The sequence below is a fragment of the Delphinus delphis genome, chromosome 10 (assembly GCF_949987515.2).
Source record: "Delphinus delphis chromosome 10, mDelDel1.2, whole genome shotgun sequence".
NCBI lineage: Eukaryota > Metazoa > Chordata > Mammalia > Artiodactyla > Delphinidae > Delphinus > Delphinus delphis.
In genome coordinates this window covers 92324553-92340987 of record NC_082692.2, presented here as the reverse complement: position 1 = coordinate 92340987, position 16435 = coordinate 92324553, and the positions used below count along the sequence as shown (strand labels likewise).

At 41.3% G+C, this 16435-nt stretch overlaps 1 protein-coding gene across 1 annotated transcript in view; it reads left to right on the top strand.

Annotated features, from left to right (window-relative positions):
• The first annotated feature begins 559 nt into the window (after nt 1-559).
• SUMF1 (sulfatase modifying factor 1) overlaps nt 560-16435 on the top strand; it is a 111606-nt gene continuing 95730 nt past the window's right edge. The window contains exons 1-3 of the mRNA XM_060022940.1: nt 560-836; nt 9659-9832; nt 13012-13086. Coding sequence (XP_059878923.1) covers nt 567-836; nt 9659-9832; nt 13012-13086 — 519 coding nt within the window. The 5' untranslated portion in view covers nt 560-566. The remainder of the gene's footprint in view (nt 837-9658; nt 9833-13011; nt 13087-16435) is intronic.

Sequence of the window (16435 nt, the reverse complement as noted above, 5' to 3'; positions counted from 1 at the left end):
TAGGGATTTCTCTACCTGTATCCCTTGGTGAGGTGTCCTTCAACACGTTCATCTTCCATTTTCCTGTTAAGGGAAGCTTATTGAATTGCCTGCATTACAGCATAATGATTTAAAACTCAGGGTTTGAAGGTATGTGTTAGAGACGCAGTGTGGCTGGGTTTAAATCTCGTCTTTTGACATTTATTTGCCTTGTGACCTTGGGCAGATCACTTAATTGTTCTGTGCACTCAACATTCAGGGTCCTCGTGAGGATTAAATGAGATTTCAAAAAATAAAGTGCTCACCTAGTGTATTGCCTGGCACACAACAAATGCTCAATAAACTCGATTATAATTTTTTCAACCTAAAAATAATAATGGGGCGCACAGGCTGCGGAAGGCCAAGACTTTTTGGGTTTTCTTGTTTTCACGTCAGGAGAGCCAAGGAGGAAGGCTCTAAAGGAGAGGTACCTGGAGAGAGGTGGAAAGAGGGCAACTCTTAGGGACACTGAAGTCAGCCTAGGGCTTGGCCCCTTTAAGGAGGGCGGGGCCACGTGACCCAAAGGGTCACATGGCTAGTGGGAAAACATGGCTGCGCCCGCGCTAGGGCCGGCTGGAGGACGAGGCGTAGGGCTCGGTCTCGTTCTCTCTTTGCCTCTGGTCTTGCTGCTGGGCCGGGCGGCGGGGGGCGAAGAGGTCGGGGCCGAGGCGGGCGCGGCGTCCCTCGCGGGCTCGTGCGGTTGTGGCACTCCCCAGCGGCCCGGGGCCCATGGCAGCTCGGCGGCCGCGCACCGATACTCGCGGGAGGCGAACGCCCCAGGCTCGGTAGCCGGAGAGCGACCGTTCCCGCCCACCAAGGTGCTCTCTTGGTTCCTTAACGACGGGTGGGGGGCGCCGGGTTCCTCGACAGGGTTGGGATGGGTAAGGCCAGGGGTTGGAGGAAGGCAAGTAAAGATTATAATTACATTGCCAAATCGCGCACTTGCAGATCCAGTTTGTTGAGAAGTTCTTCCGCCCTCCGAAACGGGTGGGTCTTGGGGCTCTGCGTAATGCTGAGCATTAGGGAGTTTGGTTTGAGGACAGTTGTCTTTCCTTTTCTTACCTCTTATCTCCTGCTTCCTCGTTCTTGCACCCTGTGTTTTTGATGAGGTTCTCAGAATTTTAAGTCAGATAGATGTGGGTTTAAGTCCTGCGTTCCTCTCATTAATTGTGAAGGAATCAGGACACTGGGTGTCAGTGTCTCTAACCTTGTTGTTTACTTATCAGTAGTCTCTGACAGTAGACTCTGCTTCTTGACGACAAGGACTTGTCTTATTTATTCTGCTATTCCTAGCACTTTAGTACATGGGAAAGACTAAGTAAACAGTAGTTGTTTTATTACTATCGTTTATCTATACCTTGCACAGTGCCTGAATGTTTTATGTGCTAGGATATGTAAATAATAACATTAATAATAACTATTATTTAGTTCTTAGTTAAAACAAAAAATCAGTAACTGTTCCTTAGTTCTTACCACTCCAGGTATTTTGCATATTGGTATGGTTGTGAAAACAACTTAGATCTGCTGACTCCCAAAGTTCTTCTTCTTGAATACTAGTACACCCTTTCCAGCTTTTTCTGTCCAAGTTTTTTTTTTTTCCTGTGGGTTAATTCTGACCAATTTTCAGTTCTTAGGTGAGAGGTAACATCCTCCTGCAGGCCTTACCTGACCTCTTTCCTTCCTTCCCCTTCAGTATTTCCATATGCTGCCGCAGTTGTACCTGTTTGCTCTGACATAACCATTACTGAAGATATTTGTCTGTTGGTGTCTCTCCCCAGCTAGGTTGTGAGAGGGAGGGGAGTCAGGACTATAATTTTGTGACTTGGGTATAGAGTGTTAGGAGGTTGGTAGCTGGACTTCTCATTGTTTCTCCATCCTGTATAATTACTGGCCTCTAAAATGTTTCCTGTTGTTCCTCAGAGGATTCCCTGCATTATTAGTGTTTATCTTTTGTGTTGTGGGGAGCCTTGGTTACAGTTGTAGTGTGTGTTGGCCATACTTGATTTTAGTTCCTCTATAACTTGAATGGTAATTGATAATCAGTTTCTCCCTCCTCCTGCAGGGAAAGCCCTCTGGTTATCTGCTTTGTAACTAACAGGGGCGCTGTCTTATTTGCATGTACATTGGTCTGTGTCAAACTTTTGCCGAGAACCTTCTGGCCAGTACTGAACATTCCTCATTTTAAATGCTCCAATGTCCTATTGATTCCAGAATCTGATGTACGTATCATTATAAGATATCCATTTTTCATCCCTTTAGAGTGGGTTCACGTCCGGACTGAGTATTGTGTGGGTCATCTTTGGCCATATCTTGCATTCATTTTATAAAGGGAAAAATATATAATTAATTAACTTATATTTTGTATATGTGCATTTATTTTATGTTTGTCTTCCCTTGCACTCAGTTTCTATAATGTTTGGCAGCATCCCAAGTTATTAGTAAACTAGCAGTTGTTGAGAACACAGCTCACAAGCCTTCAAGGACTCTTAAACTTAATGCTTGAACCTGAAGTAGACTTCTTATCAAGACAAAGGAATTCCTAGGAGGCTGTTCTTTGTCTCTCTGTTTTCCTTGGTTTCAGATGTTTTAGTTCATGTGCAGATGACTTTGGTCTAATTCTGACACTTAGCCATTTATTCTGAATTCAGGAAGTCCAATATTATGTGAGATACATGGTCGTAGTGATAACCTTTTATTTTCTTAATTTTCTTTCTTTTTTTAAATAAAAGGATTATTTTTTTGAGCAGTTTTAGGTTCACAACAAAATTGAGAGGAAGGTAAAGAGATTTCCCATATACCTACTGCCCCAACACAGGCATAGCCTTGCCCATTATCAAGATCCTCCACCACAGTGGTACATTTGTTACAATTGATAAACCTACACCGACATATCATAATCACCCAAAGTCTGTGCAGTTGACCCTTGAAAAACATGTGGGTTAGGGGCACTGGCCCCCTGCGTGGTCAAAAATCCTAGTATAACTTTACAGTTGGCCTTCCATACCTGTGGTTCTGCATTCCAGGATTCAACAAAGTGCAGGTCATGTAGTACTGAAGTATGTATCTATTGAAAAAATCTATGTATAAGTTGACCCTCACAGTTCAAATCCGTGTTGTTCAGGAGTCAACTGTAATTTACATTAGGGTTCACTGTTGGTGTTGAACATTTTATATGTTTGGATGAATGTACAGCGACATACGTCCATCACTATAGTATCATACAGAATATTTTTATTGCCCTAAGAATCTTCTGTGCTCTGCCTCTTCATCCCTCTCCCTCCTCCCAAGTGGCCACCACTGATCTTTTTACTGTCTCCATAAGTTTTGCCTTTTCCAGAATGTCTTATAGTTGGAATCATATAGTATGTAGGCTCTTCAGATTGGCTTCCTTCACTTAGTAATATTCATTTAAGTTTCCTATGTGTCTTTTCATAGCTTGATAGTTCATTTATTTTTCATGCTGAATAATAATGTATTGTCTGGATGTACCACAGCTTATCCATTCACCTACTGAGAGGCATCTTGCTTGTTTCTGAGTTTTGGCAATTATGAATAAAGCTGCTATAAAAATCTGGGTGCAGGTTTTTTGTGTGGACATAAAATTTTCAACACCTTTGAGTAAATACCAAGGAATGTGATTGTTGGATCATATAGCAAGAGTATGCTTAGTTTTGTAAGAAACCACCAAACTGTCTTCCAAAGCGGCTGTACCGTTGTGCATTCCTACTAGCAAGGCATGAGAATTCCTGTTGCTCCACACCCTTGTCAGCATTTGGTGTTGTCAGTGTTTCAGATTTTGGGCATTCTAAGGTATGTAATGGTATGTTGTTTTAATTTTGCATTTTTTGGTTGACATACTGAGCATCTTTGCCACCTGTATATCTTCTTTGGAAGGTCCTTGGCCCATTTTTAATTGTATTATTTGTTTTCTTATTGTTGAGTTTTAAGAATTGTTTATTTTGGATAACAGTCCTTTATCAGATGTGTCATCAGCAACTATTTTCTCCCAGTCTGTTGCTTGTCTTCTGTCTCTTGACATTGTCTTTTGAAGAGTGGTCTCTGTCTAGATTCTTTTTTTTTTTTTTTGCACGTGGATGTCCAGTTGTACCAGCATTTGTTGAAGAGACTGCCTTAGCTCCATTGTATTGTCTTTGCTCCTTTGTCAAAGATCATTTGATTTTATTTATGGAGGTCTATTTCTGGTCCCTCTCCGCTGTTCCATTAATACGTTTGGGTGTTCTTTAACTAATACATGTCTTGGCTACTGTAGTTTTATAGTAAGTTGCATAGTGTCTTTCCTCCAACTTCGTTTTTCTCATCAATATTGTGTTGGTTCTTCTGGGTCTTTTGCCTCTCCATATAAACTTGAGTATCGTATTGTTCATATTGATCAAATAACTTGCTGGGATTTGGATTGAGGTTGTACTGAATCTATTTTTGTTTTCCGTTTATTTAGTTTAATTCAATAAATACTTATTTGGTACACGTATTATATAAGACTCTGTCCTGTGTTCTGGGCTTATAGAAAAGAAAGACCTATGCCCTACCCTCAAGGCATTGACTTGTTGGTAGACCTCTCTCTCTCTCTCTCTGTCTCTCTCTGTCTGTCTGTCTGTCTCTCTCTGTCTCTCACTCACACACACACACACACACACAATCACAGTTATATGCAAGCATCATTTTTCTATAGTGACAGTCCTATAGGAGGAGTATGTACAAAGCACTTGGAGAAGAAGAAGGATTCTTGTTTCCTGGACAAGTCAGGAAGTGCTCAAAGAAAAGACCACATTAGGCTAGGCCTTGGAGGAGACATTTTCAGGAGTTAGGGATGGAAGGGCAGATTGAAGGACATTGCGAGAAGGAGAATAGCATGGGTACAAATGAAGCATTGTACAAGTGCATGGTGTGTTCCGGGATATGTAAGTAGTTTAAGGTTTCTGGGGGTGACATTTTCACCCTTTTTAATGTAACACTTTTTAGGTGTGAGTCTTTATTAAAAAATATTTTAATCAATTTAATGAACACTTGCCAAGTGCTATTTACAGAGAAGTAAATAGCACTGGGCTTTACCCTCAAGGAATTTAGGTTTCACCAGAAAGTTATGGCAGTAAGAATTGTCTGGGAAACAATATAGATATTTTCAAATTTTACTTAACTTCCCTCTGGTTAAAAACTATACAATGCTCCTTGAGAAAACTATTCTAACAATGTTCTGTACAGCTTATTATTTTATAAAAAGGTATCAAAATGTTTTAATCTCCATGTATCTTTTAAAAGAGTTGTTTGAAAAGGCATTGAAGATCATGAGACAATAAAATTGTACGTGGTATCTCTGTATATGTGGGTAAAGTCAGTCAGTTTCCTGTCTGAGGATGGTTTGATCGGGTAATGCTTACCCAGGTGTCAAGACACGATTGAATACCATCTCTTCTATGACCCCTTTCCTCCAGGAAGAAGTGGTGTTTCTATCCTCTAAATTCTCATAGCATTTTGTCAATGTCTGATGGAAACTTGTATATTTTCTGTAAAGTAGTGTTATTTGTGTAATTGTCTGATATCTCTTTCTACACGGGAAGCAATTTTTTAGACCTGTTTTAATGTCTGTATCCTCCAAGCGCTTTACACATTTAGGCATCGTGTAACAATTTCTGGAATGATCTTTTACCTTTTTTTGTTGGTTACAATATTGAGAAACTGCCAGGGGAATTAAGGGTATGAGTTACTTTTTAAAGAAACCTTTGGAAAGCAGTCTTTTTGCTGTATCTTATCCTCCCCAGGATCCTGTGAGATATTATCCCCCACTTTACAGATGTGACAACTGAGGCTGAATAGAATCATGAAATCCCCGGGCTTGAAGGAACTTTAATGCCATTTCATCTATGATTAGTGTCAGTAGAGTGACAGGATGATATAGGTAGGTAAGCCCTGCATAGATAGATAAGACAGCAGCTTGTGGGCAGATCCAGGGAGCTTGCATCTCTTGTTATTCACCCAGCTTTCTGCGGAGCCTTTACCTTTTTACTTAGGTTTGAGGAGAGGAAAGAAGGAAAAAGGAGAAGTGCTACACAAAAGAGTTGCCTGTAAACTTATTTCATTTTTGTGTGGAAAACAAAAGTCCCACAGAAGCAAGTGAAAGAAGAGATTCTTAAAACTAGCTTAGTAGGCTGATAAAGAAGTGTGGGTAGGGACGTTTATGGGCTCTCATGGCTGGGCAGTTCACGTGCAGATATGGTCCCAGACACAGCTGGATGCAGGGCCTCAGGCAGCATCTCCAGATCTCTCTTTTTGGCTCTCTCGGCAGCTCCTCTTTCTTCTATGTTGGCTTCATTTTTAGGTAGTATTCCTTCTAATGATCAAAGAGCTGGAAGAGAAAGAGTTTTCTTTCCCTCATAGCTCCAGCAAAAGTTCTGAGATTAACTTTGATTGGGTCGTGGGCCTATCCCTGATTACATCTCTGTGGTCAAAAGAATGTGGTAATTGGCTAGGCCTGAGTCATGGGGCAGGGGCGGGGTGTGTGTGTGGCGGGGGGGAGTGGGGGGCATGCAGCAGTGTCATCCAGCTCCACCTGAGACATGTACTTAGTTGAAGAAGTGGTTTTCAAAGAGATGTCACTTGCTCTTACAAGAACAGGAGGGAATGGGTGCCAGGTGGGCAAAAATCATAGATGTCCACTGCACCTGGCCAGAGTGTGTAGCTCAGATATGGTCCTAGTGATAAGAGAGTTGCTTTGACTCACCTGTCCTTTTGGCTTGCTTGGCAGTGGCAGAAACTGATGTGCCAGAAGGGGTTTTAACTTACCTCCAAGGACGAATGGATTGTTTGAATCTGGACCTTCATGAAGGTCCACACTGATCAAAACGGTTCTTTGTATTTGGTTTAGGAGTGTGAGACCTGATGCTCTGGATTTCACTAGAACGACATTCTACATTTGTAGGACAGAGACTTCATCAGTGAAAATTGGGAATTATGATACAGTCAGAGCCATGCAGGCTATTTTTATCTATAGCCTCCAGAATGGAAACTTGGCTTATTCATTGCTGGCTATCTCTGATGGTTAATGAAAGAAAAAAAATTAGGCCTGGAGTCCACAGTGGAAGTTGTGATTGTATTAGCATTGTTGGTGCTCACCTTGAGGGAGAGTGGGATGAAAAACTGAGATAATTGTAAAACTTCATTGGGAACAATGGGCATAGTTTCCTATAGGCCTTGTGTTTGCACCTTGGGATGAACAGCCGTTCTGAGAAAAGGACCTACTTGTCTGCTGCTGGAAAGCTTTTTTTTTTTCTTAAAGTCCTTTAGGAAATATGAAACCTTTTATTAGATCATTTTAATAATCATTTTAAGCTTTCGTCTGCAGGCTTCTATTTTTCTTCTTCTTTGCAGAGCTGCTTGAAATTCTGACTTCTCATCTCGATTGAGGAATCTTGTGTCCCAGATGCTTGGAGAATAATGAGAATAATGTGGGAACCTAGTTCAGTCTTCGAGCAGAGTCTCTTAAACAAGTTTCACTGTGATGCAGGCATGCTATCCATGTCTGGGATGGTGTTATAAAAGAAAGAGAATTTTTATAATTAGGAATAATTCAACTGATACATTTTTCATTGTATCCGTGATGTCACTCTTTCAGTCAACGAAGTTTCTTCATCCATCCATCCCCCCCACTCCCTTCCTTCCTTCCTTACTTCCTTCTTTCCTTACTTGCCGTGCACCGTACTAGGAGCTGGGGACATAGAAGTGAAAACTTTATTTCTGGTCCCCAAGGAGCCTGGGATCTAGGGCAGGTAAAAACAAGCCATTAAAGTATGTACAGTGTGTGTCGGTTGTTTAGAGAGGTGTTTATCAGAGGATCCCAAATGAGGGGGATATGCCCAGCCAGCAGAGGGAAATGTAGGCAGGAAAGGCCTTCTGTAGGAGGTGATCGTTGAGCATTGATGTTATTCACAAGAGATGAAGTGCAGGTGGAGTACAGGGTGAGGGAGGTGGGGAGAGATTAGGCTCTGATGCTGAGATATTTAACCCTCAAAGGTGCTGGGGAATCCCTGAAGAATTTAAGTAGGAAAGAGGTATAATCAGATTGACACTTTATTGTTTGTTATTTTGAATAGAGTACATGGTTTTAAAATTACAAAAAAAATTCTGTAGAAGGGTGTATAGTGAAAAATTTTCCACTTTCGTAATAACCTTCCCCTCAGACAACCACTGCATGAGTTTCTTGAATAACCTTCCCAGAGCCGTGTTCTGCAAATGTAAGCAAATACAAAAAAATATGTGAATCTATGTTCTCCTGCCCACCTCCTTTTCATGCAAATGATAACACACCATGCTTTCTAGGGTGCACCTTGCTTTGTTCACTTTGCTCTTCATCGTGGTGAGATCTCTCCATATCAATATATTAAAAGTGTCTTTTTATTCCTGGTGTTTTCCTTCTTTTCCTTTTCTTATGGCTGCCTAATTTTCCATTTTCTGGGTGGCCCACAATTTAGTTAATCATTCCAATATTGAAAAATATTTAGGTTGTTTCCAGTCTTTTTCTGTTCCAAGCAGAGCCTCAGTAAGTTGTGTGGGATACAGAAGACAGATATTTTGAAAAGTTCAGTAGGGGCTTAAATACTTGTATGAATGATTGAAAGGAAGGTTGATGGCTTAGAGAGGAGCCGGGAGAAATGTGAAGGGATGAGACTGGAGGCAAGGAGACAATTGTGAGGCTACAGCATTAATCGAGGAAAAGAAAAGGGGAGAGGACAGAGGGATATATATTTAGGATACCCAGTAAAACTGGATGACTGCTGTAATGTTGGATTTTCCAAGTGATGCTGAGGATGGACCTGTGTTTCTTAACTGAAAATTTTCGGTGTGATCCTCAGATCTTATGTTTAATGCTAGGAAAACATGTGAACAAAGCAGCCTCGGTTGCTACCCTCTTGGTGTTTAGAGGTTATGTGAAACAGTAGATAGGAACAATTAGAGTTTTAATAAGGTATTAAATAAGGACAAGACATGGTCCTCTAGTAAACCTTTTAGATTTTCCATTTCAATGATTTGTCTTTTCCATTATCATTGGGAACCTAGATTCACTCAGTGGGTTTTTTAATATATTATATATGGGGACTTCCCTGGTGGTCCAGTGGTTAAGACTGCGCTTCCACTGCAGGGGGCGCGGGTTGCCCTGGTCGGGGAACTAAGATCCCACATGCCGTGTGGCCAAAAAAAAAAAAAAAGTTAAGAAAAAATATTGTATTTGGCATTTTTATATTTGCTTTTAAAAATAATTTAAAAGAAATATGGACATAATAAAGGACAAAAATGCACAAATGTATAAAGAAGTGGAATATTCTCCCTGCCTCTGCACTGCAGCCATTAGCAGCTTGGTGACTGTTGCTCCAGACCTGTTTCCATGGCGTGTGCAGATGTGTATTATGTAGTGTTTTTCCTAAAGAAATCACTACCCTAAAGAATTTTCACTTCTTTTTGTGACTAATCATTCATTGGAGTACGCCATGATTTTACTTACTTCACAGTGGCTTTTGTGGCGGAGGTTGGCTCGCTGTTGGGTGCTTACTGTGTGCTGGCGCTCTACACTTGACCCAGGTTCACTCTGGCGGTGACGGCCTGACTTCCCGTGTTTCCCCTTTTGCTGCAGATGGTCCCCATCCCTGCCGGAGTATTTACAATGGGCACAGATGATCCTCAGATAAAGCAGGATGGGGAAGCACCTGCGAGGAGAGTTGCTATTGATGCCTTTTACATGGATGCCTATGAAGTCAGTAATGCTGAATTTGAGAAGTTTGTGAACTCAACTGGCTATTTGACAGAGGTAATGGGGTTGGAATGGGGAGGAAGAACTTTATCAGTTGACCGCTTTTTCCTATGTGCCCAGTGCTTTGACAGGCATTTTCTGTATATTTCATGTAATTTTTGTTCTCATAGCAACCCAGTGAGGCAGCTTAGTTTTCAGGTGGCAAACTGGGAATTAGCAAAGTGATTTGCCCCGAGTCCCACAGCTGGTTAGTGGCGGAGCTGGGATTCAGGCCTGGCCAGTGTGACCCCAGGAGCTGTCTTCTTAACCGTTATGCTCTAGTGTGTCAGTGCTTTAATCTTCCAAAGAGCGTCACTGTCCTCTCAGGCTTTTTGAGATGATAGCATGTAAAGTAAGGCCACTTCTCCCTCTCAAAACTTTATAGTTTGGGTGTTCCAGAAGCATTGCATAATTCAGAAGTAATAGATGCAGAAGTGCAGCTTTTCATTTTTGTGGTTTTATTCCAGTGCCTGACGACTCATAAGCTTTCCTTTGGCAGTTCCAGGCTTTATCCTGTGGTCACTGAATCACAGAGCAAGGTTCTGCAAGTGGATGTTTGTCCTAAACGGGAATAGGAAGAGAGAGGCTTTCTAGTTTATGAAAGTTTCTGTGAGTGTCTAAAATATCCTTGTTATGTAGGTTTCCCATTTTTTTCTTACCAAAGGACTCTACCCTACCCTTGCCTTCAGTTTGTGGAGTCCCTGTCCTTGTTTTTGTTTTTTTCCAGGCCAGAACATCTTCCTTTCTTTAAAAAAAAAATTTCAGAGCGAATGCTGAAAGCAAAACAGCATCCAAATTTGATTTTGCATTTCTTTGGAATTTCTTAAAATATACAAAGTAGTTGTCTTTTTGTACCTATTTGTAGTAAGAAGTTGCTGTTCCTTTTGTTTCATGAGGATACTCTCAGGTCAGGTTCCTCAGTAGTCTGATGAAGTTAGAAGTGGGCTTCTAAGGCAAGAAGCTTCCCTTAGACTAGGGTTCCCATCAAGACTAGATAGACTAAGCAGAGTTTAGGGCATCTAGGAGCATGGATGGGGAAATACTGCATCTGGATTTCTATTACCCTCTAACTGAAGTTCAGCATTTCCTTCAGTTAGGAATAGACAACATACCACAGTAGTGGCAGCAGTGCCTATGACTTTATCACCAATAGAAATCACAGACATTTTGTATCCCATTATTGTTGTTGCAGAGATCATAAAATATTGTTTGTATTCATCCTCACTTTAGAAATGATAATTATGAGGCCTGCCACTAGATCTTATTTAATGTATTATTTATACATATTTATATTTAATGTATAGATATATATAACATATATGTATATGTTACTATAGCACAAATTTGTTTTACTAATATTTCGATATAACTAGTTTTCTTTGTAATTGTATTGATTTTATTTTATACACTTAAACATTTCATTCTGAGAAGGAGATCCTTAAGCTTCACCATACTGCCAAAGGGGTCCAGGGCACAAAAAGGGTTAAAACCCCTGCTTTGGATAAAATACTTCATATTATTATGGCATTCATGTTTCTTTTCTTCCATTTCTCCAACTTCATTTTATATCACATTTCCCTTGCTCACCATGTTCTAGCCCTGCTGTTCTTGTTTCTATTCCTTGCAGACTTGACACTCGTTCCCATCTTGGGGGTGCAGCCCATACTTTCCCCCTGCTTGGAATTTCCTGACCCCGTTGCCTGTCCCCCTTTTGCATGGCTGGCTCCTTCTCATTCTCGAGTCATCTCAGCTTAAATATCCCTCTCAGGGAGGCTTCCTCTGCCCACCCTATCAAAAGGAGGCTTCTCTCTATACTCTCTGCCTTACAGGGTCAAGTAAAGTTGTAATTATATTCTTCCTTTCTTTGTTTGACTTGACTTTTGTTTGTGACCACATATGTGAGTGCTTTAAGGACAGAGACCATGCCTCTGTAATATTGACCTTGTATCTCTGTCATTTAGCCCAAAGCCAGGCTTCTGATAGGTGTTTGGTACATGTTGTTGAGTGAAGGAATGGTCTGGGTTCTCAGGCATGGTGATGCTACAAGGGAATACAGAAATAAGAGCTGGGGTGGAGAAAAGATGATGAGCTCTAATCAGCAAAAGGAGTTTGAGGTGCTCATAAAGCTGGAAATACAGGGATCTAGTAGGCCGTTAATATCATGTGGTGAGGAGAGGAGAGGACTGGAGGTGGAGATACGAACATCATTTGAAATGCTGGTGGTGGTTAAAATCATGGGATTTCAAGAGTTTGTCCAGCAGCAGGTCGGTGTATCTCATCGTGTGATCTCTTAGACCACCTGTGTTAGAATCACCAGCTTATCTGTTCACACGGGCAGGTTCCTTGGCCTCACCCCAGACCTACAGAATCAGAACCTCTGGGCTTGGGGAGCAGTGCTGTGTAGCTATAACAAGCTGGCCAGGTGATCTCAACTGCACAAAGCCTGAGGGCCACTGGTGTAGAGTAAGAGGAGCAGAGAGCCAGGGCAGAGTGCTGGGGAGGAACAGTGTCTTAGGGGCAAGAAGAAGTGCCCATGTATTTCAGGAGATGAGAAGGAGTCTGAAATGGAGGAAGAAAACTAGAAGAGTAGAATCATGGAGACCAAGAGACTACATTGGGTGTTTCCAGAACTGGGGTCATATGCAACAAAGAAAACCAGGTAGATATGGACTTGAGACAGTAATGGTAAATAAAAATGATTAAAATACAGATTTCCATCTGGTGTTTGAATTGGCCACTTGAGATGTATAAGCACAGTGGACACCTCAGTGGAGTGTGTCAGAATATCAACAAACAGTGCCATTTACTTCTTTTAGCTAGGTTCCAGGAGCAGAACAAAGGACAAAGGTTGATTATGTAATCTGACATGTAAAGAATCCTGTTATTTTCCAAAGTCATTTGTAATACTTGGGGAGATGTGTTTCCATCAACAGAAACAATCACAGTCTCAGTAGCTAATCTCTTCCAGTCTGCATTCTTATCAGCTAAATGAGCCTTAAATAAAAATGGTCTCTCTAAGTGACAGTAAACTGTTTTAACAGGAAGCCACATGCTTTTAGGTCATTTGGGAGGTTAGAAGACAAATCTAAGTTCATTGGGACAAGAAGAACCCCTTTAGTAGCGTACAGAGAAAATGGCACATGTGAAATATGTTACTACAACCTTTTCTGGATTTTTATTTCCTTCCTTTCCTTTAGGCTGAGAAGTTTGGTGACTCCTTTGTCTTTGAAGGCATGTTGAGTGAGCAAGTGAAGTCTGATATCCAACAGGCAGTAAGTAATGTTTAAACAGGCTCTCATATTTCTCTATTGCTCATTGGAAAGGGCTTGGGTGAAAAATCCAAACTACCAGCCCCGCCACCCCCCCCCCCCCCAAAAAAAAATAAACGCCTCACCATTTTCCTGCTATAGATTTGCCCGTAGAACAGGCCTATGGGACCAGGGCACCTTATCTTGAGGAAAATGGCACAAACCTGGGACAGTATCTGAAGTGTTAGGTCTGACGTGAGCTTCTGTCTTGTGCACCTGAGTATAAGTGGAGCTCAGCTGGGCTTTAGACACTTCTGGGTTTCTTTTGCTCATAGCCATTTCTAGAATGGAGGGTTAAATGTGCATGTTTTTTACTTCTATTCTTAAAGTCTTGGTCTCATCAGGTTCTGGTATGGAGAGAGAGCTTCCTATTTAAACATTCCTGAATTCACTTGATCAGAGTAGTAGTTATGAAAGGGGCCCTTTGCTGTGGATGTACACAGGAAATTGAGCCCAGGACCTGGTCCTTACCATCCAGGGTGTACCTTCTCTCATAAAGGGATCCAGGGAAATCATGGAGACTGCACTAGGTCTCCATAAGCCCCTGTGTGGTGAGTGGAACTTGGGATTTCTGTTCCAGACATTTTAGTAGGCTTGTGTATATTTGAGAATTTGTCTACTCACATGTCTCATGAGAAAGCAAAATATACAAGGAAAGGAGTGTGGGTAAGCTGGGAAGCTGAGGGTTCACAAAACAAGGATGGCTGAGGACACAGAAGAAGCAGGAGGTGGGAAGAGAGGAAAGGAAATGGGGTCAGCTGACCCAAGGGAGACTGATTAAGATACAGACATCGAAGGCAGGAATTCAGCACTAATCTTCCTTTGTTATACAAGTTCCCTTTCAACTCCTGCCTGAATCTCATCTTTATGTGTTGGGGTCGCTATTCTCTGGTGAGCAGCAGTGCCAGAAAAATTAAACATTCCTGGCTCGGGTTTGCTTTCTCTTCAAACTTGTAGCAAAACTTGCGGGGGGGGGGAAGATGAGGTAGAAGCAGATTTGCTCTCAAGTCGTTTATAGGAGAATCAGGCCACTTTTATGTATGTATTTTAGAAAAATGTTTTAAAAACATGACTGAATTCCATCTGAATTTCAGAGCTTTCTTTGCTTGCTACAAGTTTATGTTATAAGTCTATTATATAACCTGATTACCCCCCCGCCGTTTTTTTTAAAGGGCTTTGACAAAGGTCAGATTGGCTTAGTGCTGATGAGCCAGTAGCTCAGGATGTGGTGCCTTGTTTTATGATGGGGAGTTCAGCTGGGGGAGGGCCTTTGCACTTATTTTTGTAATTTGTGCTTTCCGATACAAGGCCTCCTGTCACTTGAGAACCTCTGAGCACATTAGGCGTAAAGGCAGAGGCAGAGGATTACCGGGCTCTGACGGTGCCCTCTTAAGTCCATAGTGAAGTGTGTGTGCTGGTAACTAGGATGAAGATAAGCAGCTCTTACCGGGTCGTAGTGTTGGTCTCTTGCTTAAATGCTCATAATGGAAAAGCAGACCTTTTAAGCATGTTTAGAAAGGGTTGGAACAAGTGAAATGAATCTGTTGGTGATCCGAGAGAGCTAAGTTTTTGTTTTTAGGTCTTGGCCCACCCTAATGCACCAGACCTGTTTTTAACCCAGTGTTTCCAGAAGTGTAGGATAGGAGATGGTCCATGAGGTGACTTGAAGTGAAGCAGGTGACTTAAGCTGGTACATGGCCAAACGTAAGAGAATCCTGAATCACATTGTCTCAGGGCTCTTTCAAGGCCTGATTAAGTTGAGAAGAAAGTCTCATTTGAGCGCTGGCATGTCACTAACACTCAGCGGCACTTGTTAATCTCCTTTCTAACACAGAAAATAGGCCTCAGAACCTTCCTCAGGCTTCAGTGGCTGGCTGGAATTTAATAATACGGTTTATGTTTGTGTACATTTTATTTACTTCTAAAATTTTTGTTGGAGTATGGTTGCCTTACAATATTGTGTTAGTTTCTGCTGTACAGCCAAGTGAATCAGCTACACGTATACATATATCGCCTCTTTTTTGGATTTCCTTCCTATTTAGATCTCCAGACAGCATTGAGTAGAGCTCCCTGTGCTATACCGTAGGTTATCATTAGCTATCTATTTTATACATAGTAGTGTATATATGTCAATCCCAATCTCCCAATTCATCCCACCCTCCCTTTCCCCCCTTGGTGTCCATATGTTTGTTGCCTACATCCGTGTCTCTATTTCTGTTTTGCAAATAGGTTCATCTGTATGTACATTTTAAATGTGATTATTTTATAAGATTGGTTACTTTCACATAGTTGTTTTACATGTTTACTATCGTATAATTATTTTAAATGTTTCATATAATTATTTAAAATAAATGTCATTATTTTAAATGTCATAAATGTTCTCTTATGATAGGTAACACTAGTGATATAACTTTTCCTTATTAGAAAAAGCCTTTTTATTGTAAAAGAAAAGTCAAATACAGAACATCAGGCAAAGCAAATGTGTAGCTTTACTGTGTTATTTTTAAACAAACATGATCGTAACCTTCCCTTAAGTCAAGAATTAGGATTTTGCTCCCTGCCCCAGCGATCCCATCCACGAGCCACATTCTTATCATCACCCCCTCTGTCCCTGAAGTAGCCACTGTCTTGCTTTTTAAAGTAGATGCTTCCCTGCCTTTCTTTATAGTAATATTGCGAGGTGTGCCTCTCAAGACTACCAATGTTTATTCTTGTCTATTTAAAGGAAATTTGTGTCTTTTAAGACTCTTTTAATCAATGGATTTCCCTTCCATTACTCTGCTCCTCCCCAGCCCCTGGCCCTTGCCCCCCTTTTTTTCCCTAACAATTTATCTGTGGAAGAATCCAGGTTGTTTTAGCGGTAGGCTTTCCCACAGTCTGAATTTTGCTGCCTGCACTGTCCCAGTACAGCTCACCTTTCCTCTCTGTCCTGCAAGTTGGTAGCTGGATCGCCAGGCCTGATCAGACTCATGTTTGGACCCTGTGGCAAGACCTCAGATAGTGACGTGTTCTTTCACTACGAGGCACCTAATGTCTTCTTCTTCCTCTTTTTGTGATGTTACCTGCTGTTAGTGCTCAGTGCCTAGACCCATTAATTCACTGGGAGTGGGAAGATTCTGATAATCTAATAGGTTTTTTTTCATTTATTAATTGAGATACTTTTATAAAGAGATGATTGCCTCGTCTGCTCTTTTCTTTTTTTTTTTTAAGTGACCAATTAGGTTTCTTTTTTAAAAAATTAAACATTTAAAGAATATTGTAAATTACATGCAGTTGTAAGAAATAATACAGAGATCCTGTGTACCTTCCCCCC